The 25,675-nt window shown below is 38.9% G+C and overlaps 1 protein-coding gene across 5 annotated transcripts in view; it reads left to right on the forward strand.

Moving 5' to 3' along the window:
* The window catches only part of MPDZ (multiple PDZ domain crumbs cell polarity complex component), a 113,752-nt gene that overhangs the window by 37,182 nt on the left and 50,895 nt on the right, over positions 1-25,675 (forward strand). For 4 of the 5 annotated variants that reach the window (XM_031593195.2, XM_031593193.2, XM_031593191.2 and 1 more), the window contains exons 11-21: positions 91-286; positions 1,485-1,574; positions 3,263-3,342; positions 5,065-5,211; positions 5,959-6,126; positions 7,066-7,248; positions 15,423-15,632; positions 17,701-17,817; positions 19,847-20,005; positions 23,048-23,218; positions 24,163-24,286. In XM_031593195.2, coding sequence (XP_031449055.2) covers positions 91-286; positions 1,485-1,574; positions 3,263-3,342; positions 5,065-5,211; positions 5,959-6,126; positions 7,066-7,248; positions 15,423-15,632; positions 17,701-17,817; positions 19,847-20,005; positions 23,048-23,218; positions 24,163-24,286 — 1,645 coding nt within the window. The remainder of the gene's footprint in view (positions 1-90; positions 287-1,484; positions 1,575-3,262; positions 3,343-5,064; positions 5,212-5,958; positions 6,127-7,065; positions 7,249-15,422; positions 15,633-17,700; positions 17,818-19,846; positions 20,006-23,047; positions 23,219-24,162; positions 24,287-25,675) is intronic. The other variant, XM_031593194.2, reaches the window with a different exon arrangement.

A 25,675-nucleotide genomic window follows, 5' to 3' on the forward strand; every position in this document is an offset into this window, starting at 1 on the left:
TGTTCAGGTAAAAGTGGTTAATGTATTGAACATTTGTATGTCTTTCAGGTTTTTGTTCTCTTTCTACTAATAAGCTACTTAATTCTGCAGGTGGATGGAACAAATCTTCAGGGTTTTACTAACCAACAAGCAGTGGATGTTCTGCGACACACCGGACAAACAGTTCAGCTCACTTTGATCAGAAGAGGGCTTAAGCAGGAAAATTGTATTCAACCCCAGGAGGACTTCAGTTCTGCTGTTGAAAGGGACTTAATGTTACAAGCAGTGGACAGTAGCACAGCCAAAGGTAATTAAAACTGGCTTTACTTTAAATTTGGCTTAGAATATTTTTCTTCTTAATTAAAAACTGGGAATAAAGTTGACTAAATTCATTCTCGGTTGCTGTTCCCGGTGCTGTAAATGAGTGAAAATTTGATCTGTTGCAGATTCATTAATCTTTTAGAAACAGTGATATTATTTGTTATATTTTCGAAGTGAACATTGAAAGCTCTGCACTTCACTATGAGCTGAGTCCTTCAAGGCTTAGATCCTGTAAATCTTTGAATAGTAAGTAGGCAGAGAGTGTTTTATTTGTGTCAAAAGGTGGTAGCAGTGTTGGAAAGAAAGCAGAAAAATGAGTCTTGTTTCCTTTTACTCTTACATGTCTGTGTCACAATCTTAGGTATGACAGGAATGGCTTATACTTACAAGTTATTAATAATCTGATAGGTCGTCAATTATATTTGTATACAAAGTTTAGAAGGCATGGCAAATACTATTTTTGCTCATGATGAGATGTAATTTGTGAAGCTTAATTTTACACTGTGCGTATCTTGAAGTACAGGTGCCAAATCATGAAAGTCCATGTGTTTAAATAGAATATCCACATGGAGGCTGGATGATAAACAGATTCTTATCAGCTACTTAAACTGTGGGCTGATACCAGTAGACATATACTACAGCACATAGTCTGAAGCATCATACGCAACTTGCATAAGGTTATGAAAGATCTAGTAATGCACTCTCTGTATGGCATCCTCTCATTCCTACCTATAGCAGAAATTAGAGAGGAAATGCTTAGAAAGTGCTGTTTCTCTAGTCCAGAAGAGTTCAAGACAGCTGACAGACAGCAACATACCTGACAGAATTTCATAGCAGGAGAGATTTTCTAAAAGTGAGAATGTTGTCAGCTGTGAAGTATTACATTTCTCAAGTCTATACCATTTTAATTTTTCAGTATCAGCTTCCTGTGCTTCATGAGAGAACGAAGGAGAGAAACAAACAAAAAACAATGTAAGGTGATAGGGGTGGTATGAAGTTTAGATATGGCAAAACATGAACAAAAGATAAAATATGCTTTAAATATAGTGTTCCTTCTGGGCCCTCCATGCCATGTTCTGTTTGCAGAAAGTGGATTCTCTGGTCCAGAGTCATTGCCCTGGGCATGTCCATGAAGATGATGAATACAGAAAATAGCTCAAAATTCCTTTTTCTTCTTTTTCCAGATAATAGTGAAACAGAACAGGGATCTCCATCGCAGCCATGCAGTGGGAGTGCAGTAAACATCAGAGAGGACATAAAACAGCAGGAAACAGGTTCCCAGTGTTTGATATTTTGTTATCTGAAAATGCACTTGGCTGTGCTTATGTTAAGGCCCAGTGTTTTGTGCGTCTTTCTGGCATGTGTGCTATGAAACTGAGGGTGTACATCTAGAAATTAATCACACACAGATGAAAATCTGTACTGCTTGTGTACTCTTGAGTGCCGTAAGTCAAATGCTTTGACTACTACTACTACATATGTCTGAAAACAATGACATTTATCAAAAGTTGTTACCTGAAACATTCTGCTTTTGCTACATATTTATCTCTCGTTTTAGTCCACTTGTACATTTCTACTTGAACTTCTTCATTCATCTTTTTTGCTTATTTCCTAAAATGCCTTTTGGAGACTTTATGATTTTTTTAGTAGATATTTTTCTGTGTATCTTCCTACAACTTCTGCTTTCCATTTTTCTAGGTAGCCAAAGAATTTGTTTTTAAGACCTTTTCTTAGAGACTTCAAGGTCTCTGCTTTGGATGAAGTAATACTTAGCACCTATGCAGCTGGTTTTATTTTTATTAATATTTCTGAGCTCTGTTTAGATTTATGACACTGAGGCTGTTAATCACTTTAAATTCTTATGGAAAGTCACTGTGACTTCAGACCTTAATCTTTTAATGAAGATTCTAGTCTTTGTTTCCAGTGAGCATTCAGACCTAAAGAGTTTGTTTGACTGCTTGACTGTATGCACAGCATGGGGTGAGGACCGTGAATGTGTAGAGTTCCATTAAATCTGCTGTACAATTTAATCTAAATACTGGCTCTTATTTATCTGCTTCTTTGTTTATTCCCTGCCCTAGAATATAAACAGTTTGAATGAGGAAAAAATAAGCAGGAGAAAATAATTTCCCTATTTTTTCAGCTGGCAGATAAACTTTCACTCAGTTTAAGAGCTGCTGCATTATTCTGTCCAGCCTGTCACTATTTTTTCGTAGCGATTCTTCTCTCCTCCTTCCATTCCAGTAGTGATTTCACTGTTGCTCTTTAGCTAATGTTTAGCTTGTTACTTGTCTTCATATGGGTGGTCCTAAGTGAACATAATGAAAAAAAAAAAAAAAAAAAAAAGCTGCCACATGTTCTTTCACTGCCCTCTAGGGCCTACATGTTTAAAAAGTCTTTAAGTCATGCTTGCACTTCTGAAAATAACAGATTCTGTTTCAAAATTTCTTCCTTGGTTGCTCTCTATAAAATGTAGGGTCTGTCCAAAGGGAACAGGATTTAATATCACATCTGTAAATATTTCAGCCATCCACTGAATCAGTCTGATCAGCCCACGTAAAGTCTGACTTAACAAATGTTTGAGGCATGTATGTAACTTTCATTTACTTTGTGCCTGCTTGTATTTCTGAACATTGAGGTTAATTTAAATGTTTCTTCTCTTCCCAGCCATTTAAAACAAATGTTTTGGTTGAACTTCATCTTTCAAACTACACTCAGTTTTGGGGGCTGGGATGTTACAAGTTACAAATAATTTGCCACTGTTCTGCAAGTTTTCCCTCTGGCAAGCTTAAACTCGATGAGACCAAACATGTCAAGATTTTAGTCATATTTAGGAGAGTGCTGGCATCATGGATTGATTTTGCATTCTTGCATGGTGCTTTATGTACCACTGCCTTAGCAGTGGTGGAAATAAACAGAACATTTTAGTTTTCGTCATAGTAATCTCAGATATAACTTCTAGATTTCCAGCTAAGTGCAACAGAAGAAGCAGCTATGAAGGCAAAATGGCAGAGGATAATGGGCTCAAATTATGAAATAGTGGTAAGTAAACTGTAATTGTTATTAACTGTCCTTGTTAATATGTGTATAATGTATTCCTTTAAAAAAATTATACACGTGTCCCTTCATCTGTAGAGATGTTTTTGTTCTGCATATATATATATATATATTTTTTTTTTCTGTAGTGATGTTAGTAAAACAATGTTTTGGTTTAACTCAACAGGTGACTGAGCACCACACAGTTGTTTACTTGCACTCCTCCACCCCCTTCCCAGAGGGATGTGGGAGATAACTGAAAAAACAAAGTAGAACTCGTGGATTGAGAAAAATAAACTCTTTGCTAAGATAGAGAAAACGAAAAGGATAATTATTATGACAATTATATAAATGTATATAACAAGTGATTTGCAAGCAATTGCTCACATTGCCTGACCAATGCCCAGCTAGCCCCCAAGCAGCAGAAGAGAGATGAACTCCCATTCCCTTCAAACCTTCTGCATGAAATCATGTGGTATGGAAAATATGGTTTAAGTCAGCTGTCCTAATTCTGTTCCCTCCCAGCTCCTTTGGCTGTTTCCTAAGGATGGCCTTGGCTCTGTACAATGCTTCTTAGCAAACTATAAGCATTGGTGTGTTATCAACATTGCTTTTCTCCTAGAATTAAAGATAGCATCATACCAGACATTGAAGAAAACAATTCTGCCCCAGCTGAAACTAAGATAAATAATCACAGGTCTTAGGTTACGTTGGATATGGTTTCACACATTTCCTGCCTTTGGGAGGGTAATGTGTATTAGACAAAAAAGCAGTATTTGAGGTAAATTTCAATGCTTCCTTGATCAGCCAGAATTCAAACTAGATCTTGAAGTCTCTTAGCCAATTCTTTAGGCTGAATGAATTGCTCAGTGTAATGATAGAAATAATGCCTAGGATATTTGTTGTGCATACAGCTGAAACTCAGTATCTGAGTATCTTAATCACTTCAGTGTATAATTTTGAAGTAGTCTCTGCAGAAATATGTACAATTAGATACGTTGTTGTTGTATACACTTCCCACTTGCATGTGCTGAAGTGATGTGTCATTAAAACTGCAGTTTTTACTGCAGGACTCTCATTTGATCCAAGCATTTTTCCTATTATTATACAAATGCAAATTTGAGTATGCAGAGCCTCTTCCTGTTTTTGTGAATCACATTGAATTGGACTTTCAATTTATATTCTCTTTTGTTTTTTCTTCTTATTTTTGCCTCAGAATCTGAGTCACCGCATAAATGCAGGTTAAAGAATGGGACTGTGGTGATTACTTTTTATCCACACATTAGGCAATATAGTCATTTTATGCCAAATAGGTTTTTATTTGTCATTATTCCTGGATTACTCTCTGTGAATCCATAATGATAGTTTGCTTACCACAGTAGTCTAGTAGCTTGTGATTGCATAAACTTCACTGAATGTGGCCTGTAGATTTTAATTTTAATCTTGTGGATTTTTTTTTTTGCCCTCTCAGGGCTTTTATTCTATTGGAAAGTTTAATTTGGATTCTTTCTTTTAATCTATTGCTACTGTTTTTCAACAGTGCTGTTGAAAGACCTAAGCTAAGAATTATACATGTTTTTGCAGTCTAAAAGTCTGCATTAAAAATTGCAGTATTTCTAGTTTCTCTTTTCTGAAGTAATGATTTCCCTGTATGTAAATGGCATCTGAAGGTTATGGATATGGCTGCAAATTTGTCCAAAGCAAACTTTTCGTTTTTTAATCTCTTAGGTTGCTGTGGTTAGCAAATTCAGTGAAAGCAGTGGGCTAGGAATAAGCCTTGAAGCTACAGTGGGACATCATTTCATTAGATCAATCTTACCAGAGGGGCCAGTTGGACGAAGTGGCAAGCTGTTCAGTGGTGATGAGCTTCTGGAAGTAAGAAAAAATTCTACTTTTTTGTGGTCTGCTTTTAGTAGGATTTTTGAGATGTGATTTGCTTCTCACTGGTTACAATTTTAGGAATGTAGCATATCTAAACTATATACCAGCCGTAACCAGAATTGTTTCAGCAGTTACTTCATATGTACTTATGCATTTTTATGTGATTACGTGTGCTTAATTGCATATCTTAACTCATAGCTGATCTTTTTCGGATTAAACTGAAGGCCATTAAAATGAAGGAAGAATATTTAGCTAAAGTATTTAGATTTACTAGAAATATCTCTTACAGTGAAGAGAGTAAAACAGTGGTTTGTTTCCTTTTCTAAATTATTTTCTTAGAATGAAGACGTGAGTTTGCTTTGCATGACTGGGAGAAATCTACATAATCTTTATGTTATCATAGTTGATATACCTGTTTCCTTGCAAGTCAGCTAGTATTGTTTGTTTTCATGTTTGTATATTACATGCTTTACTTGGGTTCTATGAAGTGACAGAGTATGTGGTGTTTGTAAGATGGCATCCCACAATTTATGAGCCTCTCCAGCTCAAAGCATGTTTTGTTGGCTTGTTCTGAACTCCAAATTGAGTAGATGCTGAGGGTTTAAAATCTCCATTTGAGCTTTTTGTAAAAAATATATATATAATTTTAAAATTTGTTTATGTTTTTCTGTTTGTTTGTTTGTTTTTTCATGTTTGTTCATTGTACTTCTACTAAACACTGTGCATTCTTCATTTCTTGAGGTGAATGAGATCTCTTTGCTTGGAGAAAACCACAAAGATGTGGTCAATATCTTGAAAGAACTGCCAATTAAGGTGACAATGGTGTGCTGCCGTCCAGTGGCTCCGTCTGTCAGTCACACAGAAGTACTGGAGAGTCTAAGTCTATCTGAGGTTCAGCTTGCAGAAAAGGTATTTAAGAAAAGAAAAAATTAAAAAAATCCTAAGAAAAAGACTGTTTCCTTGAAGAAAAGCATGAGGAAGTCTTTTATAAAATTAGAAACACCTCTTTAATATTTTAGGACTTGGAACCAAGTAAATAGAAAAAATCAAATTGTATTCATTAGCTGCATGTTTGGCCAACCAGTAGTTATACCTACTGGTAGGCCATATGCAGAAATCATTAGAGACACAGAGCTATCTACCTAGGTTACTTGGATTTCTTTCTACAGGTGGGCTTTTTTAGAGTCTGATTATATTTCAGCTGGTTTTGAACTTAACACAACTTCTGGGTTGTGTTGAGTAGAAATGAATGTGCACTTCATGGCAAGCTTCTGTCCCTCATAAGTTAAAAGCTCCAGACAATCTGATGTGGTAAACATGTAGAAACAGCTTTCAATATAACAAAAAACCAGCACTGATATGAAAGAAAGTCACAATTCTGAATTCTGGACAAGTCAAAACATTCAGCTGGTTTTTGCAGAGCTTTGTTATGAAATCAAAGGAAGATGTATATACGTGTGTGTATATATGTACATGTGTGTGTATGTTGTTTTTTTTTCCAAATGTTCTCACTCAGCGCTACTGTGTTTTGGTCGAAGCCTATTTACAGGCATACCATTTAATAACATATATTTTCTTTGTCTTTGAGCACATATATACTAACAAGATTTTCTGATTTTTTTTTCTTTTTTTTTTTGACAGAAATTCCATTTTGTAAATAATTTTATCAGGGAGTCCTGCAGCATTAAGAATTTGTTTCAAAAGTATTAATTCTGTACTAGACTAAATCAGGCTTGTTTTTTACTCTGAGAAAGTGCAAACATTGTTCTGAGAAACGTTATCTTGTTCTTTCTCTGGGCATATTTTCAGCAAATACAGAGTTGTTTAACATTCTTTGTGTTTTAACAGGCTTATATAAATCTTGAATTCATTGGCTCTTCGAACACAGAGGAAACAGCTTTGGAAATGTCTACAGCTCAGAGTATAGAAGAAATACAGAACGCTTCTTTCACGATGTGGGAAGCAGAAGTACAGCATGCTGAGCTGGAGAAAGGAAGTATGGGACTTGGATTTAGTATACTGGACTACCAGGTAATTTTTATACCTTTTTCTTTGAGTAGGAAACAAAATACTTTATATTATTTGGGTCTCACAGTATGATGTAAACAAGTGTTTTAATGGTAAATGTTAATGGAAAGCAATACAGTAAAGCTAAATTGCTGTTACTACTGGCAAGCATCTTACTAGCTACATTGCTCATTCCTTTTATTGTATTACAACTAATGATGGAATTCATCTGACTAAGCCTGGAAAAACTTTTCCAACAAGCTGGCCAAACTTATAAGGAGAGCTTTGAATTTGAAAAATGATGAGAGTTTTGAGTAACAGGGAGTTGTCAGGGTCTGCTGAGGAATTAGGAATCAGCAGTGTAATGTGTAAAGTGCCTCAAACGAGTTAGGAAAAAAAAGGAAACAGTCAGTAGTGCAGCTGCTCCGTACCAATGCATGTAGCATAGGTGAAGAATGGGAGGAATTTGAAGCTGCTGTGCAGTTAGAAGGCTATGATCTAATCGTGATCACTGGAAGTTGGTGGAGTGGGTCAAATGAATAGGAGCATTGTTTTCAATGGCTATAAACTGTTGGGGATAGGCAAGGAAAGCGTGTCACTCCCTGCCGCCTTGCAAACAGGTAGTAGAGGGGAACCGGCAGGTAGACTGTGTTCCTGCTGCAGTGCAAGGCAATTTGAGAGCAGAGCAAGGCAATCTAAGGGAGGAGGAGGAGTGGAAAAGGATACCAGCTCGGCGAAGTGGGCGTCCTCCATCCCGACCATCCTCGGCTCCCCAGGTGCCTCTGCAAAATAGGTTTGAGGCCCTGAATCTCGAGGGAGAGGTGAGTGAGGGGGTGGAGGGAGGTCCACCTGTAAGGTTGCCTCGGGCGAAGCGGTCGACCCCACGCCTCAAGACTGCCTCCGCCCGGAAGGACAGAAGGGTGGTTGTCATAGGTGACTCCCTGCTGAGAGGAACGGAAGGCCCTATATGTCGGCCTGACCCTACCCGTAGGGAGGTGTGCTGCCTCCCTGGGGCAAGGGTCAGGGACATTGCTAGGAAACTTCCTGGTCTGATTGGCCCTTCTGATTATTACCCATTATTGATAGTTCAGGCTGGCAGCGATGAAGTCGCTGAGAGAAGCCTGAGGTCTATCAAGGAAGACTTCAGAGGACTGGGGCGGGTAGTTGAAGGAACGGGTGTGCAGGTGGTTTTTTCTTCCCTACCTTCAGTGGCAGGGAAGGATACAGAGAGCATCCAAAAAACCCGCCTCATAAATAAATGGCTAAGAAGTTGGTGCAAGCACAGGAACTTCGGTTTTTTTGACCACGGGGCAATTTACTCTGCGCCTGGCATGATGGCTGCAGATGGAAGTAGCCTGTCTCCAAGGGGTAAGAGGATCCTAGCCCAGGAACTGGCAGGGCTCATTGAAAGGTGTTTAAACTAGGTATGAAGGGGGAAGGGGACAGAATGAGGGCCACTGGGATTGAGCGGGTAGTTCGTGGCTCAAAATGGAGTTCAATGGGTGAAAAGGGTGGAGTTCAAAGTGATGGAGAGAGGCAGGGGGGTGCTGCTTCCCTAAAGTGTCTATACACTAATGCGCGCAGCATGGGAAATAAACAGGAAGAGTTGGAGATCTGTGTGTGGTCGCAAGGCCATGATCTCATTGCGATCACGGAGACGTGGTGGGACAGCTCGCATGACTGGAATGTTGTCATGGAGGGCTATGTGCTTTTTAGGAAAGATCGGCTGGTGAGGCGGGGTGGTGGAGTTGCTCTTTATGTGAGAGAGCAGCTAGAATGTATTGAACTCCACCTGGGGGAGGGTGATGTAGCAGTGGAGAGCTTGTGGGTGAGAATCAAGGGGCAGGCTGGTATGGGTGACACCGTTGTGGGTGTGTACTACAGGCCCCCTGATCAGGAAGAGGAGGTTGACGAGGCCTTCCACAAGCAACTGAAAGTAGCGTCACAATCCCAGGCACTAGTGCTTATGGGGGACTTCAATTATCCAGATATTTGCTGGAAAAGCAACGTGGCCAGGCACGCGCGGTCCAGACGGTTCCTGCAATGTGTCGAAGACAACTTTCTGATGCAGATGGTGGAGGAACCAACGAGGGGAGGGGTGTTACTGGACCTTATTCTCACAAATAAGGACGGGTTTGTTAAGGAAGTAAAAGTTGGGGGTAGCTTGGGTTGTAGTGACCACGAGATGGTGGAGTTCAAGATCTTGAGTGGAAGGTGCAAAGCAAAAAGTAGGATTGCTACCCTGGACTTTAGGAGAGCCAACTTTGATCTCTTCCGGGACCTACTTGGAGCTATCCCGTGGGCTAGGGTGTTAGAAGGTAAGGGGGCCTGTGAGAGCTGGTTGGCATTTAAACAGCTCTTCTTCCAAGCCCAGGATCGGTGCGTCCCTGTGAGCAAGAAATCAGGAAAGGGTGGCAGGAGACCTGTGTGGATGAGCAAGGAGCTCATGCACAAACTCAAAGGGAAAAAGAAGGTCCATGAAATGTGGAAAAAGGGTCTGACCACTCGGGAAGAATATAGAAATGTTGTCAGGGCCTGCAGGGATGCGACGAGGAAGGCTAAAGCCCACCTGGAATTGAATCTAGCAAAGGTGGTAAAGGATAATAAAAAAGGTTTTTTTAAGTATGTTAACAGTAAAAGGAAGACTAGGGAGAATGTAGGTCCCCTACTAAGTGAGGGGGGTGTTCTGGTAACGGGGGATGCTGAGAAGGCGGAGATACTGAACGCCTTCTTTGCTTCTGTCTTCAGTGAAAAAGCTCCCCCTCGGGAATCCCAGGCCCTGGTGGTTAGTGAGAAGGTCTGGGGAATGGAAGACTTCCCTTTAGTCAGGGAAGAGGCGGTCCGAGAGCGCCTAGGCAACACCAATGTTCATAAATCCATGGGACCCGATGGGGTGCATCCACGGGTGCTGAGGGAGCTGGCAGAGGTGATTGCTGAACCGCTCTCTATCATCTTTGAGAGGTCTTGGAGAATGGGGGAGGTGCCTGAAGACTGGAGGATAGCCAATGTCACTCCAGTCTTCAAAAAGGGCAAGAAGGAAGATCCAGGTAATTACAGGCCAGTCAGCCTCACCTCTGTCCCTGGAAAGGTGATGGAACAGATTGTGCTGGATGCCATCTCCAGACAACTGGAAGAAAAGGAGGTTATCAGGAGTAGTCAGCACGGGTTCACCAGGGGGAGGTCGTGCTTGACCAACCTGGTAGCCTTCTATGATGTTGTCACTGGCTGGGTGGATGGGGGGAGAGCAGTGGATGTAGTCTACCTTGATTTCAGCAAGGCATTTGACACTGTCTCCCACGACATCCTTATAACAAAGCTGAGGAAGTGCGGGATAGATGAGTGGACAGTGAGGTGGGTTGAGAACTGGCTGACTGGCAGAGCACAGAGGGTTGTCATTGGCGGTGCAGAGTCTGGTTGGAGACCTGTAACCAGCGGTGTTCCCCAGGGGTCGGTGCTGGGACCGGTCCTGTTCAACATCTTCATCAATGACCTTGATGAGGGGGTAGTGGCCACCCTCAGCAAGTTTGCTGATGATACGAAGTTGGGAGGATTGGCTGACACGCCCAAAGGCTGTGCTGCCTTTCAGCGAGACCTGGACAGGCTGGAGAGCTGGGCAGTAAGGAACCAGATGAAGTTTAACAAAAGCAAGTGTAGAGTCTTGCACCTAGGGAGGAATAATTCCATGCACCGGTACAGGTTGGGGGATGACCTGCTGGAGAGGAGCTCTGTGGAGAGGGACCTGGGTGTCCTGGTGGACGACAGGTTGGCCATGAGCCAGCAGTGTGCCCTTGTGGCCAAAAAGGCCAATGGTATTCTGGGGTGCATTAAAAGGAGCGTGGCCAGCAGGTCGAGGGAGGTTATCCTCCCCCTCTACTCTGCCCTGGTAAGGCCTCATCTGGAGTACTGTGTCCAGTTCTGGGCTCCCCAGTACAAAAAAGACAGGGATCTCTTGGAAAGAGTCCAGCGGAGAGCCACAAAGATGGTGAAGGGCCTGGAGCATCTCCCCTATGAGGAAAGGCTAAGTGAGCTGGGTCTGTTTAGCCTTGAGAAGAGAAGACTGAGAGGGGACCTGATCCAGGTCTATAAATATCTAAGGTGTGGGGGGCAAAGTGGCGAGGCCAGACTCTTTTCAGCAGTGTGCAGAGACAGGACAAGGGGAAATGGCCAGAAGCTGGAGCATAGGAAGTTCCGCACCAATGTGCGCAAGAACTTCTTTACGGTGAGGGTGACGGAGCACTGGAACAGGCTGCCCAGGGAGGTTGTGGAGTCTCCTTCTCTGGAGATATTCAAGACCCGCCTGGACGCCTACCTGTGCGACCTGGTGTAGGGATCCTGCTTTGGCAGGGGGGTTGGACTCGATGATCTCTGGAGGTCCCTTCCAACCCCTACGATTCTGTGATTCTGTGATTCTGTGAAAGAAGGAGAGGTGGAGTTTTTGCCCTCTGCATTAAAAATGGATTGACTGCACAGAGCTGACTTTGAAAAGCAGATATGAGCATGTTGAGAAGCTATGAATAAATATTAGGGGCAAATCCAAACAGGGAGACCTCATAGTTGGAGTTTGCTACAAGCTGCCTGATCAAGTGGAGTCTGCTGATGAAGCGTACTTAATCAGCTGCAGGAGTCATTGTGCTTGCAGGCTCTGATCCTGCTGTGGTACCTTGGTCACTCTGATATCTGCTGGAAAAGCAGCACGGCCAGCTGTTGAGCAGTCCAGGAGATTCTTGGATAGCTTCTTAAGCCAAGTGATACATGACCCAATCAGAGGAGCAGCACTACTAGACCTGATGCTTACTAAGGCAGATGGAATAGAGAGGTCAAGGTAGGGGGCTGCTTGGGCTGCAGCGATCGTGCCCTTGTGGAATTCATGATCCTAAGGGACATGGGTCAGGTGAAGAGTAAAATGAAGACCTTGAATTTTAGGAGTGAATTTCCATCTATCTAAAAAATCAGTATATAGACTCCCTGGGAAATGAACTGTCGTCAGGTCTAAAGGAGAAAAGGACAGGCAGCTCCCTGAGAAAAACAGGTCTTAATCCCCATGTGTAGGAAACGCACAGAAGTCCAACATAGGTGAGTCTTCCTGGCTTCTTCACAGTCTCTGGTGAAGCTTTATTGTGGCTCTTCTCAGTATAAAAGGGATTTGTAAGAAAAATGTAGAGACTTTTTAGCAGGACATATACTGAATGGAGCTACTGTTTCACTGTGAAAGAAGGTGGAACTAAATTGACTGTAAGGGAATAAATTTTTCATGAGAGTGCTAAGAGTCTGGAACAGGTTGCCTGAAGAAGTTGTGGATACCTCATCATTGCAAGTGTAAAAAGTCAGATTTAATGGGTCTTTGGGCAGCTTGTTCCAATGGAAAAAGTCCCTGCTGGGGAATAGAACTAGGTGGTCTTAAAGAGTCCCTTCCAACCCAAACCAGTGTATGATTTTATGATTTTACAGGTTCAAATGGTAATGATTTATCCTAAAAAATAAGTAAAATACTAGTATCTTGAGAAAATTGACCTCTGATGTACCTCAGTTGTAATGATGTATGTGTCTTAGAATATTCAGGCATCTTGCCATGAATTTTGCATCTGCAGTGAGGATGCCCTTACTTAGAGTAAGATCCAATAAAGGACTTAAATGCTTAAAGCAGGATTTACTAAAATATAGGACTGTAATTCTGAAATCCCATGCTTAGCTGCTGTCTATCTACAGTGTGCCTAGATGTCCTCATTAATTTTGACTTCAAAATTGCCAGTCATCTCAAGCTGTGATTCTTGTGTCCCTGTATCAGAACAGCTGCGTGTCTGTCTCCTGTTTGCATCTGGTCAGGTTCCAACAAATATCTCGCCTCTGTTTCCAGTTGTCACAGTGAATATTTTTAAATTTCTCAGTAGAGTTAAGTAACTTTTCTTCTGGCCCATGTAGGATTTTGCCAGGGTGTTTTATGATCTAACAGGTCTCTGCTGGATCTTGTCCTTGATGAAGAGCACAGTGTGAGATCACTTGTAGGTAGAAGTTATTCCTACAGTGCACTCCTTAGAAAACTGTAGTTTAAACTATGCCTCATAAATATTTTGCATTTGCATGCAGGTGAATGTGAAGAACAGGAGTTTTATTAATTTGAAATATGTAGGAATTGTCAAGTATCTACACATATGGAGGTTATGGTTTAGGTGTTATTCTTAATGCTCTGCAGTGAGACTCCATAGTTGAGCTTGAGTATTTGGAATCTATATCAGCACAAAGCAAAACATTCTTTTGCTTCAGCCTCTTCTGAAGTATAGACGCAAACTGTCATTGTCTGTGTGGTTACTTAAAGCACTGTGTTTTTTAAAGGTTGTTGGATATACCTTAAGTTGTACATATTTTGCATGTGTGAGTTCTGTTATATCTTACAGGACTTCATGGCTTTCTGAAACTTACCTTAGTTTTTGTCTATTTTATAATAGCTGTGATTTATTCTGTGTTCTCATCTGTGAGATGAGGTTTCATCATTTCAGTTTGTCAGTGAAGGTTCTGTTTCTGTCTAATAGTGTGAACAATAAACTAAATTTGCAGTAACTTTTCTGTTTATTTTTTACTTTATCCATCATATATTTTTAATAAACTTTCAATGAACATTGACTTTAATCAGGGCTATATTTATACTCATATATTTAACACGTTTTATACAATAGCAGGCCGTTGGGAAAGTTTACAACATTCTTTACCCCAGGAAGAACTTGAGGGATGTAAGAATCACATACAATGGAAATTTTTTTTTCTTGTTTGTTTTTTCAAAACATATGATGTGCAGTGTCATCTCAAATCGCATTATGATAGTCTTTAAAGTGTAGACAAATCTGTCAGTGTTCAAGTCCAAACATAATATCTACCTGTATATCAACTTATAAAGTATTTCATTACCCATGATATTTTCCTTACGGCATTAATTGCCCCAAATTGCCAGGGGTGGTCTTAGCTTCCTTTCCTCCAGACCACCCCTACCTCCATCCTTCATTCTTCTCTTTCCCTTTTGCTTTTATCATTTTCTAAATTCTGCAAGTTTTTTTTTGGTTTTTTTTTTTCCCCCCCAGCATTTTCTAAATCCTTCAGGGATGCTGTTTTTATGGTGTGCATCCTTTTTGGCATTGGCATTTTGGCATGGAAAACTACTGCAGGTGCTTGCCACCTTCTGGGTGTTTGCTTTTCTCTTTCCCTTGCTATCAGTAAAGCTTGTACAATGTCACATTTCTCATATTTTTCTCTGCCTGCAAGTATTTTTGTTTTAGAAGCAGCGGATGTTGTCTACATAGCAGTGGATATCGCCTGCTTTGACTTCAGTGAGGCTTTTGATTCTGTTCCACAACATTCTGGTGTCAAAGCTGAGAAAGTGTGGGATAGATGAGTGGGTGGTGAGGTGGACTGAGAACTGGATTCTATAATCTCTAGAGGTCCCTTCCAACCCCAACAATTCTGTGATTCTGTGAAATTTAACAGCTACTGGTGTTCCTTGTCATTGTAGTTCTATAAGAATTACACACATTTCTGCTCCTGTTTTAATTGTTATAATAGAATCATACTTTCCCATTCTTAGAGCTCAATGTTAGTTTATTTGTAAAACATCAGTGCATTGGAGGATGGGAATTTTAATGAAGTTTGTGGGTGTTTGGTTTTGTTTTTTGTTTTGTTTTTGCTTTGTTTTTGTTTTTTTTGAAAGAGAACTTCACTTTGTTTTAGGTGTGCACAAGAAGTGCTTTGTCAACTGAGTGAGATCTGGTGCAATGAAATACAGAGTAGTTCTTGAAATGAGCCCTTGATTCTACTAAAGAGCATATGTGAACTTTTCCCCAGTCTTCACTGTACGGCTGTATTCACAAACAGCTGATTTTAAGAGAGGATGAAATCTGCATAGTGTCATTGCAGTAGGAATTATTTGCATTTTTAGGCCTGATGACTTGTTGCAGTGCAGGCTGCACTCTGTGATGGAGATTTATGATGAAACAGCACTTAGAAAAAAGTAATAGTTTTCATAATTAAGAATGGAAAGTAGGAGGAGGCATAGATTTATAGGGAGCATGGACAGAGGTCTGTGCTTGTGCAGAGGGTTCATCTGGAGCAGAGTTGTATTGGGGGTCATTAAGAATACATGCATAAGAATTGTCTTACCAAGACAAAAAAGATTAAATAAAATGAAATGTCTTTCTTCCTTTTTACTTTATTAGGATCCTGTTGACCCTTCAAAGACTATAATTCTAATTCGCTCATTAGTTCCTGGTGGTGTGGCTGAGCAAGATGGCAGACTTTCTCCTGGAGATCGGCTTATGTTTGTCAATGATATCAGCTTGGAAAATGGCAGCCTAGAAGAAGCAGTACAAGCACTGAAAGGAGCTCCAGAAGGAACAGTTAAAATAGGAGTTGCCAAACCTCTGCCTGTAAGAATTTGGGAATTTTATGGGTACTTTACCTGGTATATGGGTACATTGAAGCTGGTATATAATGATCCTGTTTTCTGTATACGCTTTGTGTGCTTTGGGATACAGCTGGGTGAGCAGAAAAATGCAGATTCTTCTTTTTTTCCCACATTTAGGACTAGGTGTAGTTTATGGCTGATATGGTGAAGCAGGACCTAGTATGTGGATCTTCTAGGTGATAAAACAGTGAAGCATCTTATGACCAGCACAATCTTTTAGGGCTGCTATTTGCTAGACATAATTTTGTGTTCGCTACTGGGTTTTTAAAATGTGTGATGATATAAAGTCACTTTCTGTTGTTTTCTGGAATTTGGTTTCTGTACTTTCACAAGTTTTGGTCTGCTACAGGTATACTCTTTGTATACAGGCTGTAAACTTTGTATACAAAGAAAGATGAATACTTTTCAGATGTTTCAGAGCCAACTGGATAGTTTGGTACAGGTATAAATAACACTGGAACTGGTTTTGAAAAGTAGTCTCTATCAATTTGAAGAGTGAGCTTGAATAACTGCCTTCCTTTAGCCATTCTGAGGCAGAAATACCTAATGAGTTTTAAGAGGAGATGATTAACCTTAAGATTTGGATTATGTGTTGTTTTTTCAGTGGTAAAAAGGTTTATATCTAGGAGATCTAGGCTTACCAAGGCAGCATGTCAGTAAGAATATCTGTACAATTATACATCCATGCATTTTAATAATTCAGATTTTACTTTCTGTCCAGCCTAGAGACCTCATTTTTTCCTCCGTACATAAGTCTTCATATCCTTTCAGATCTGGAGGTGTCACATTTTACAAATGAAGGAGAATGCAGAGGATTGCTTGGGACAGTAAACATCTAGTTCTAGATTATATAGGGGTAATGAGAACCTGGTACTTCCTAAACTCTGTAACAGTGAAATCTTGGGTCATTAAATTAAAAAACTACTGTGCTACCATTGTATCTTCCTTAGAATTATCTATAGTAAACTCAGCTAATGTCGAGTAGTGTCTCTGCTGTATTTAATTCAAACCAGTAGAATGGCATTGATTTTATGCCACTGTATTTGTAAGTGTAAGTGCAGTCTGTGTCGTTCTTTTTCACTTTTTATATAATAATAATCTTTTAATCTTTGTGGCTTCAGATGCCAAATTTTAATTCTTAATACATCTCTTTTAAGGGGTTGAGAGGAAATGGTGAATGGTTAAGATAATAGGAAGCTTCCTTTTTGTAGTAGAAGGATACTTTTAAAATTACTTTGAGAATTTTACCTTTTTTTAGGGAAGACTCTATGGCTTTTTCAGTGGTAAAAAGGATTATATCTAGGACACCTAGGTTTACTAAGGCAGTTTATCTAGCAAAATAACGTTGTTTTTTTTTTTTTTTTACTTAGAAATGTATTATTCTGAAAGAGAACCTGTTTTGTTGTTCTATCTCAGTTCCCATGATTCCTGCTGTAATATGTCATTCCTGCTGTTTTACATTACCGATTAGTAAATACTTTGATTAATCACTGCCTCCTTTGTTATATTGGATGAATATACCAAGTATCAAATTGTACTAGAAAAAAACATGCTTATTTATAATGAGGATTATGTTTTTTCCTTTGGAGGCTGTTATATTTGGCAAATACAAACTTAAAACATGGATAGTGGAGTTAGTCTTCCTATGCACAGGAATACTCTGCAGCTAGGCAGGCTGTAATGACCTCCACTGTCCCTTGTGGCTGCTGTAATGGCAATTAGTAAAAGGTAAAAAGTAAAAGAAATTGAAACTGAATTTAGACTAATGTGGATCCTGTGATGTAGCTGGATAAGCTTTTTTTATTTCTAGGTCATGTAAAATGACATATGAAGTTGAAACAATTCAGATATATTTGGAATAAAAAAGGGGAAAAAAAAGCCTCTACCTACCCAACTCTATAACTGTGATTGAAATTATCTCTTTGATGCACTTGGTATTCATTTGCATCTCTAAACTCCCTTTTGTAATCCACTCTGCACACTTTGTTTCCTGGCCACTCATCCAACTCAGAGCTTCATTCTTTCTGCAGCTTTCACCAGAAGAAGGCTGTGTCTCTGCTAAGGAAGATTGCTTTTTCTACACTGCCCAGTCACTTGAGGAGGAGGGGCCAGCTGATGTAGCCCTCTTCCATGCTGAGCTGGCTCTGGTTAGTGGCCCGACTTTCCAAAGATTTCCAAAGTCTTATTTTGTAATGGAAAGGATTGTTTTATCACTGTTCATGCTTACCTTTTAGTGTTTACTACCACCACATTACTCATCCACAATAGTTGGGATGGATCTCCATTTGGTAGAAACAGATGTCTGGAGATTTTGTCTATTTGCATGAATTGTGAGTCTGGCTGGTGATTTCTCAGTTGCCGGAAAAAAATAGAAGAATTTTACTGAGATTTTCATAAAAGCATCGCTGCACATTTGTCTTCACATTCATTGAGCATCCCTTTAAAAATCCTAGCTTGTGTAGAGAAATATTCATGTGCTCATTTTGTAAATAAATCTTTTCACCCATGTTTCATAGTATATTACTATCCACTTTCTTAGCTACCTTGAACATTTTTGAGGAACGCTCTTTTTGCACGTAAGCCAGACTTAAAAGGAATGCTGTATTTCAAAGCTACTTTCTCCTAACAGTATTCTTTATGACTTCAGGATCAATCAGTGATTATGAGATTTGCAAGATCAAAAGGTATTGTACAAAGAATGTAGCCTGCTTGAGCATTTGGTGATATACATAGCCCAGAAGTTACTAGAAAGAGCTCAGATAGAAAGGTTGAAAGAAATAGGTCTCTACAACGGTCCCTCACTGTGGCCTCATTCATATTAAAATAATTAAAACAGAGCTGTAGAATGATGAAAGATATGGCAGATATGTCAACTAACTGTCAAATATGCAAAATAGAAAATTGAATGTTCAGTCACCAACTTGAGGATGTTTGCAGAGTTCAGTCAGAAGGAATTGTTTTTCATAGCTACACCTATCTAACAACCTACTCTTTCCATTTATTGCACAATCCTTACTTGGGACTTACCTTCAGCATCACTAATGTGTATTTTCCAGAAGATGCACTGAGAGTAAACTACACTGAAGAAATAGTTTGAACTATATGTTAATATAACAAAAAAGCAGATCGTTTGTACCCCAAAAAGTAATCAATAGCAGATAGCAGATTTTTGCTATTGTTATTGCTTATCTGATAATTAATTAATGGCATAATTAACCACAAAAGCTGAAAAGCCACACTTAGGTTCCATCTCTGCAGATTGATGCACTTAACTGCTTCACAGCATTGACAGTAGTTCTGAACTCACTGAATATTTTTGTTAGCATACAGTGTTCACTTGGACCTCTTCCAGGCCAAATGAAATTATAATCAAAATACTGTATGTGAAGCACCATGAACTTAGTTGTTTATGACACAGTTTTATTCTAGTATTTGAAAATATCTGAGTCTTGAGAAGAACTGTATTGCATTTAAGAAAGAAAAGCGTTTCCAAGATGAAAAGGAGTGCCCATGTTTGAAATTCTTTTAAAATTCTTTCATATGTAAGATGGGAGAAATGTCCATGTTAACCTTCTTGTGGAATATAAAAAAAATAAATATTTTGTAAATACATATTTTTAAAAAAATTCAGATATAATAAATATTTCTTATAAATGTTTCTGAAAGCATTGCAGCTTCCAGAAGATTATTTATGTTCCTTTTTATAAACAGCCAAGCCTGTAAAGTTAGATGGGGGAAGCATTCTTGACATGTGGCTCTAAATAAAGATGGTTATTCTTATAGTGCTAATTATTGTAAGAGAAAGTAACAATTAAAAAAAAAAAAAAAAATCGGAAACAAATCCGAATATTGACACCAGCATATAGCAGGTTTCCTAACACCTTGTTTCTTTTAGGAGGCAGTGTTCTATTTCAGCCCTGCAATTCATTCCAGTTCAGTCTCTAGCTTTAGCTCAGGTATTCCTTGTAACCTCAGATGGACTGCTATCAGTTATTACCAGAAGCAGAAATTTTTCTTGCTGTGATGTGCAAATATAACTTCATTGTAAAACTAGAGAGAATTTAAAAAAGGGGCTAACAGTGAGTCAATAGGTAGTTACTGAGGTGCATGTGTTTGAGGCTTAAGTGGTGTGAAGGTTACAGATAGCCTGGCTGATTAAATTGCTTCTGTTGTTAGGTGGACTCCAGCGGAGCTGGTCTAGCTGTTGAACCCACCTTTGAATCTCAGTTTGCTACAGAGAGTTTAATATTTCCAACTTCATCACCAGTTATATCTGACAGCTTCTCTAGTGAGGATTTCAATTTCGGCTTCCCTTTTTCAACATCAACTCCCAAGGTAAGAAGGAATATGGTTTTATCTTGCTTATGAGTGTGGAAAGGCTCTGTGTTCCTGTATGCCACTGTATTTCTAAACATGAATGCTTCGTGGTGTTCTACTTCATCTGTACCAACATTTGTTATAAGTTTAAAGTGTAGCTTTCTTCAAGATAGTGTTTGAGTCTTTTGATGTTGTCTGTATGGGAGAGAAGCAGTGGAAGGTTGAAAACTGGGGCTGTGCTTTGTATAGCAGATAAAGTACTGTGAGATGCTTGTAATGTTAAAGCTGCAGTGATCAGTCTTCTGCAGGAACGTAATTGATATTTTTTCAAAGCATATTAAAGAGTGATAATATGAAGCACTTGCATAATTCTGCAGTATTTTAGGTATGAAAAGATTAAATTTTTGTCCTAAACTGTACCTTTTTACTGCCCAATAATTAGTTATTTACTAATAAATTTACAGTGTTTTTGAATGAATTATTATTTTACTGTATTTAAATCTGTACCATATCAAATCTCTGATTGCTAATCATTTATATTTAAACTTAATAAATGAAGGTAAGTTTCTTAAGACTATTACTATCTTTATTCCTGTTGGTCACATACCCATGTGATTGTTTGTATTAGAATTGGCTTTATTTCTCTCAGTAGCTTTTCATTCTCCTTTCTCTTTTCAATCTGTAGATTTACTTCTGTAATCCAGAGTCTTCTGAGTCATTTCTCTTAGTACTAATAGTCTTTGAAAGCAACGTTGTAGGAATTTCTTCTAGGTTTTGCAGTCAGTGGTCTTGAACAGAGTTTCTGCTTTTACCTTCATGCCTCTGCTACAGTATCTTCTTTTATCCCTTACCCTGAGTATATTCATCCCTTACAATGCTCTGATTGAAAAGCTAAATTCATCTTCTAATGGCTTCTTCCAATCTACAGAAGAGTACATCTCTTCTGTGCCAGTGAGGCAGATTGCGCTGTTAACCCTGTAATTGTTACTTAAATGGATTATGCATTTTTCATGCTGAGAAGCATTTAATAAGATAGGCACTGGGTTTACATAATATATCATTTTGAGACTTTACCGAATCTGAATTAATTTTTGATATTGACTTAAAGAAGGATTTGGCTTCCATTTCTTTCTTTTTTTTTAAGATTATAGTCCTGAATTTCCATGGTTCTTCTCTTTGCACCAGTATGAAGTTTGTTCTCTTCAAGTAAGCTTTAATAGTATGCAATTTAGAGGTTCTTCAGATAGTGAACATGGTAAGGAAATCAATTTGTAAAAGAAGAGTTTGGAAGCAGTGAGATGTTGTAAAAAAAAAAAAAAAAGGCACTATTAGATGCTATGACGAATGCTGAGATATTTCAGCTATTTCTAACTGCAGAGGCAGTTGAAGTACAGATTATGAATACCTTTGCCATCAACTTAAATATAACTGATGAAAAATAATTTTAGGTCAAAGTAGTGCTCTTATGAGGTCAGGCACAGCTGTTACTAGAAATTCTTGACATTTTGTTTGTCATTACAAATAAAAGCATTGGCTTTTCTTTAAATGAAATAAATTTAAAACGGTTATATGTTGCTACTTTAATATGCACGTATGACATAAGGAAAAAATGTTGAATACTATCTGAGTCCTTGCAATGAATATACTCTCACTGATCTAAAAACAGATCTGAAACAGAGTTAAAGGTGTATGTCCTTGGCTGTCTTTGAAGTGTAATGAGTTCATTTAAATAGATTGTAGTTCTGGTGTTCTGATCATCAAAAAGTAGGAAATTTCATTGATTATGTCATACAGATTAGTAGTATTTAGGCCTTGCTCAGTTATCTTCTCAGATGTTACTTAAACCAATTGTTTACAGATGATCCATTTTTGGTCTTGTCTAGGGACAGAATAAGCATGTAGGCATTCTGTCAAAGAAAAAAATTGCAGGACTGTGGGAGAAAAACAATGCAAAATATCCCCAAGTCCTGTGAATTTTGATTTCATATATTCTGGAAAACAAACTGGAGAATCATGTTTTTCTCACTTCATGGAAATGTAATAAAAGACTTAAAGGGATCAGGGGATAAAATCTTAGACAGATAAAGGTAGAGATTCTTGTGACTACATTTGCTGTATTTCTGAGAAGAATATGTAACAATGATGTAGAACCTTTGCATATAACCTCTTAGTTCTTAATACATCTTCTTAATATGTAATAGCCTATGTGTTTTTAAAATTAATTACTTTGGAATCTAGGGAGGATTTAAGTATTTTTTCAGAAGCTTGTGATTATTGAAATCCTTTAAAAATACTTGAAATGGGAGATTAAGTAATCTTGAAAGTCTAAACAAGTTTGGTATAGAGAATTTAGTCTTGATATGGCTGTATTGGATAGTGACACTAGCAATATGTACTGACTGCTAAACTTCTGTAACTGCATCATTTCATTTCAGAGCTGTCACACTTCAAAACTTAAATGTTTATTTATTTGCTGAGATTTGATTGAGTTTTTACTATTCCCTCCTTGTACAGAAGGGATATTAAACAAACAAACAAACAAACAACAACAACAAAAAAACAATAGCATAAAAACATTTCTTCTCAGTTACATGGATAATCAGATTGCATGATTGTTCTATAACCTGTTTGAAGTTACTTTTAATTGGAAAGTGATTTGAGAATAAAAACTTTGGTCTTGCAAATTTTTTCTACCTGAGAAAGACTGTTGTACTCTAATTTTAGATTGCTGAAACTTCTTGAGTCTTATTTGAGAGTGTGTGAGTGGACATTTCTTTGCTGAGTAGTGAAGATTTACTGACTGATACATCATTAGAATTTAGCCTTCAGCAGTAATTTCGTCTTCATTGATTTGTGGTATTATAAAATGGAATAATTTGTCTCAGAAATCAGATAAATTCTGTAGTAAAATGTCTTTAGGAATCTATTGAAAATACTCATTTTAGAACTAACATGTTTAAATTGTCAGATCAGATTCTGTGCGATTAGTTTCTGTTTAAGATTCACATCTTAGTGTACTCAAAATAATGTTGATTATTTATTGCCTCCTGTTTTCAACAGATTGCTGGAAAGGAATATTTGAGATTTGCAGATGATACCGAGAGTCCGTACAGTATGGATCTGAGTGAGAAAGAGAGAGAACAAGATATTGCAGAGGACAGAAGCCAGGAAACTACAGATTTTTTTGCTGACGAGACTTTTCAGACTGTTTGTTCATATGATATCAAACATGTGAGTGCTCAGTTACAAAACATAAGTGAAAACATAACAGTTTGAACTGAATTTCTGACAGCATCAGGATTTGCAAAAGTACTAACACACAGCTTGATGCCACTGGAAAAGTAAAGATTTCTTTTTTTTTTTTTTTGAACCCCCAAAAAACTATAGAAAGGCATTATTAAACCATTGAATCTCCTGAAATTGGCACTGATCAGCAACAACTTGTGGTTCTTTGACTGTAAATGTCAAGAGTCAAATGTGGAAGCTCGCATCTAAAACTTAGGAATTTGGTAGGCCTACCCAAAGACTGGAGATGATGCATGTATTTAAGTCTGCTCATACCTTGCAGCACTAGTCAGTGCTGAAGCATAGTGTACCTGTTGGGCAGACTGGGGGTCTAGGGCAAGGTTTTCTGTTAAGTTCCACAAATAAATGAGCATATAGAGGAGGTTCATGGCTGAAAACTAGGTGTGGAAAACCAGTGGGAAGTGGTGTGAAAGTCTTACATCTAGGTGCTCGTGCAGGGTTGTGCAGTTCATCTCACACACAGTCTAAGGCTGTGCAAGTAGTGTTTCCTTATAAGACAGTCACTATTCAATTCTATTTCAATTCTTTCCCTTCAGTGTTTAAAGCAGTTTTAAAAGAGTTATAGTTTTGTATTAACTTCATTACTTTAGCATTACGAATTGTCAGGCATCTCAAGTGTATGAGTCAGCAAGCCACTGAATTCATCCCACTAATTTTAGGAGAGTCAATTGTGTCCCTAAATTAACAATCTACTTTGCAATAGATTTGCTCTATCACACAGTGAAAACACATACGTCAGTTTGATCTTTAATGGACTGACCATATAGGGAATCTGTATTATACTCATTTGGTAAAAGCTAAGATGAACTGAAGTCTGTGCATAATTTTATATCTGTATTATGAACTGATGTTATTTTCCTTTGTGTTAGGATAAAGGAATGTTAGCAGAATCTAGCCTCTTATTGCCTATGGAAAAAAATTTCAGAATCTCAAATACAGTGAAAAACATCTTTGAGGAGACCATCACTATTGCAAAAGGCAATTCAAGTCTAGGTAAAATAACTGTCATTTTTTTTAACCTTTTAAGAAACATGGATTCCTTCCTTTCTCTTCCTTTCTCTTATATTTCCCATTCTAGTAGTAAAGACTAAACATTTTCATTTTAAATGGGGAAGCATGGGTTACTCATTAGAAGTGGTCTCCCCCAGGCATCCGTACTGGGGCCCATCTTGTTTAATCTTGTTTAGTATCTTTTTTGATGACCTAAATGAGGAGATTGAGTGTACCCTCAGTAAGTTTGCAAATGACACCAAGTTGAGAGGTGGTGCCTGAGGGTAGGGAGGCCCTTCAGAGGGATCTAGATAAGCTGCATTGCTGGGCTGAGGTGAATGGGATGAGGTTCAACAAGGCCAAGTGCCAGGTCCTGCATTTTGGCCACAATAATCCCATGCTATATGTTATACAATAAACCCAGCCTATGTTATAGGCTTGGGCTGAGTGGCTGGATGACTGTGAATAGGAAAGGGACCTGGGGGTGTTGGTTGATGCTCGGCTGAACATGAGTCAACAGTGTGCTCAGGTGGCCAAGAGGGCCAACGGCATCCTGGCCTGCATTAGAAATAGTGTGGCCAGCAGGAGCAGGGAGGTGATCGTCCCCCTGTACTCAGCACTGGTGAGGCTGCACCTTGAGTACTGGGTTCAGTTTTGGGCCCCTCACTGCAGGAAAGACATTGAGGCCCTGGAATGTGTCCAGAGAAGGGCAACGAAACTGGTGAGGGGTCTGAAGCATAAGTCTTACGAGGAGCAGCGGAGGGGGCTGGGATTGTTTAGTCTGGAGAAGAGGAGGCTCGGGGGAGGCCTCATTGCACTCTACCACTTCCTGAAGGAAGGTTGTGATGAGGTGGAGTTTGGCCTCTTCTCCCAGGCAACAAACAGGACCCAAAGAAATGGCCGCAAGTTGTAACAGAGGAGGTTTAGAGTAGAGATAAGGGAAAACTTTTTTTCTCAGAGAGTGGTCGGGCACTGGAATGGCCTGCCCAGGGAGATGGTAGAGTCGCCATCCCTGGCAGTGTTCAAGAGGTGCCTAGATGAAGAACTACGAGGTATGGTTTAGTGGCTTGTGATAACAATGGTAATGGCTTAGTGGTTGGACTAGATGATCTTATAGGTCCTTTCCAACCTTGTGATTCTATGGTTCTATGATTCTGTGATCTACAGTGGAAAGGCACAAGATGGAGCCAGTAAGTACTGTATTTTGAGATGTAAAGCTTTGATCAAAGAGCTTTATATTCAAATGTATTTAAAAATGAAATCATCATGTTTTCTGACTATGGTCAAAACTAAATAAGTTGTTCAGTTCCTTTCCTCTGATTTTCACTTTATCTTAAGTTTCAGTATTTCTGAAAAGATCAGATAATGAATATATTTATCTATAGTTTTTTT

The sequence above is a fragment of the Phasianus colchicus genome, chromosome Z (genome assembly GCF_987193195.1).
Source record: "Phasianus colchicus chromosome Z, bPhaCol1.hap1.1, whole genome shotgun sequence".
Lineage (NCBI taxonomy): Eukaryota > Metazoa > Chordata > Aves > Galliformes > Phasianidae > Phasianus > Phasianus colchicus.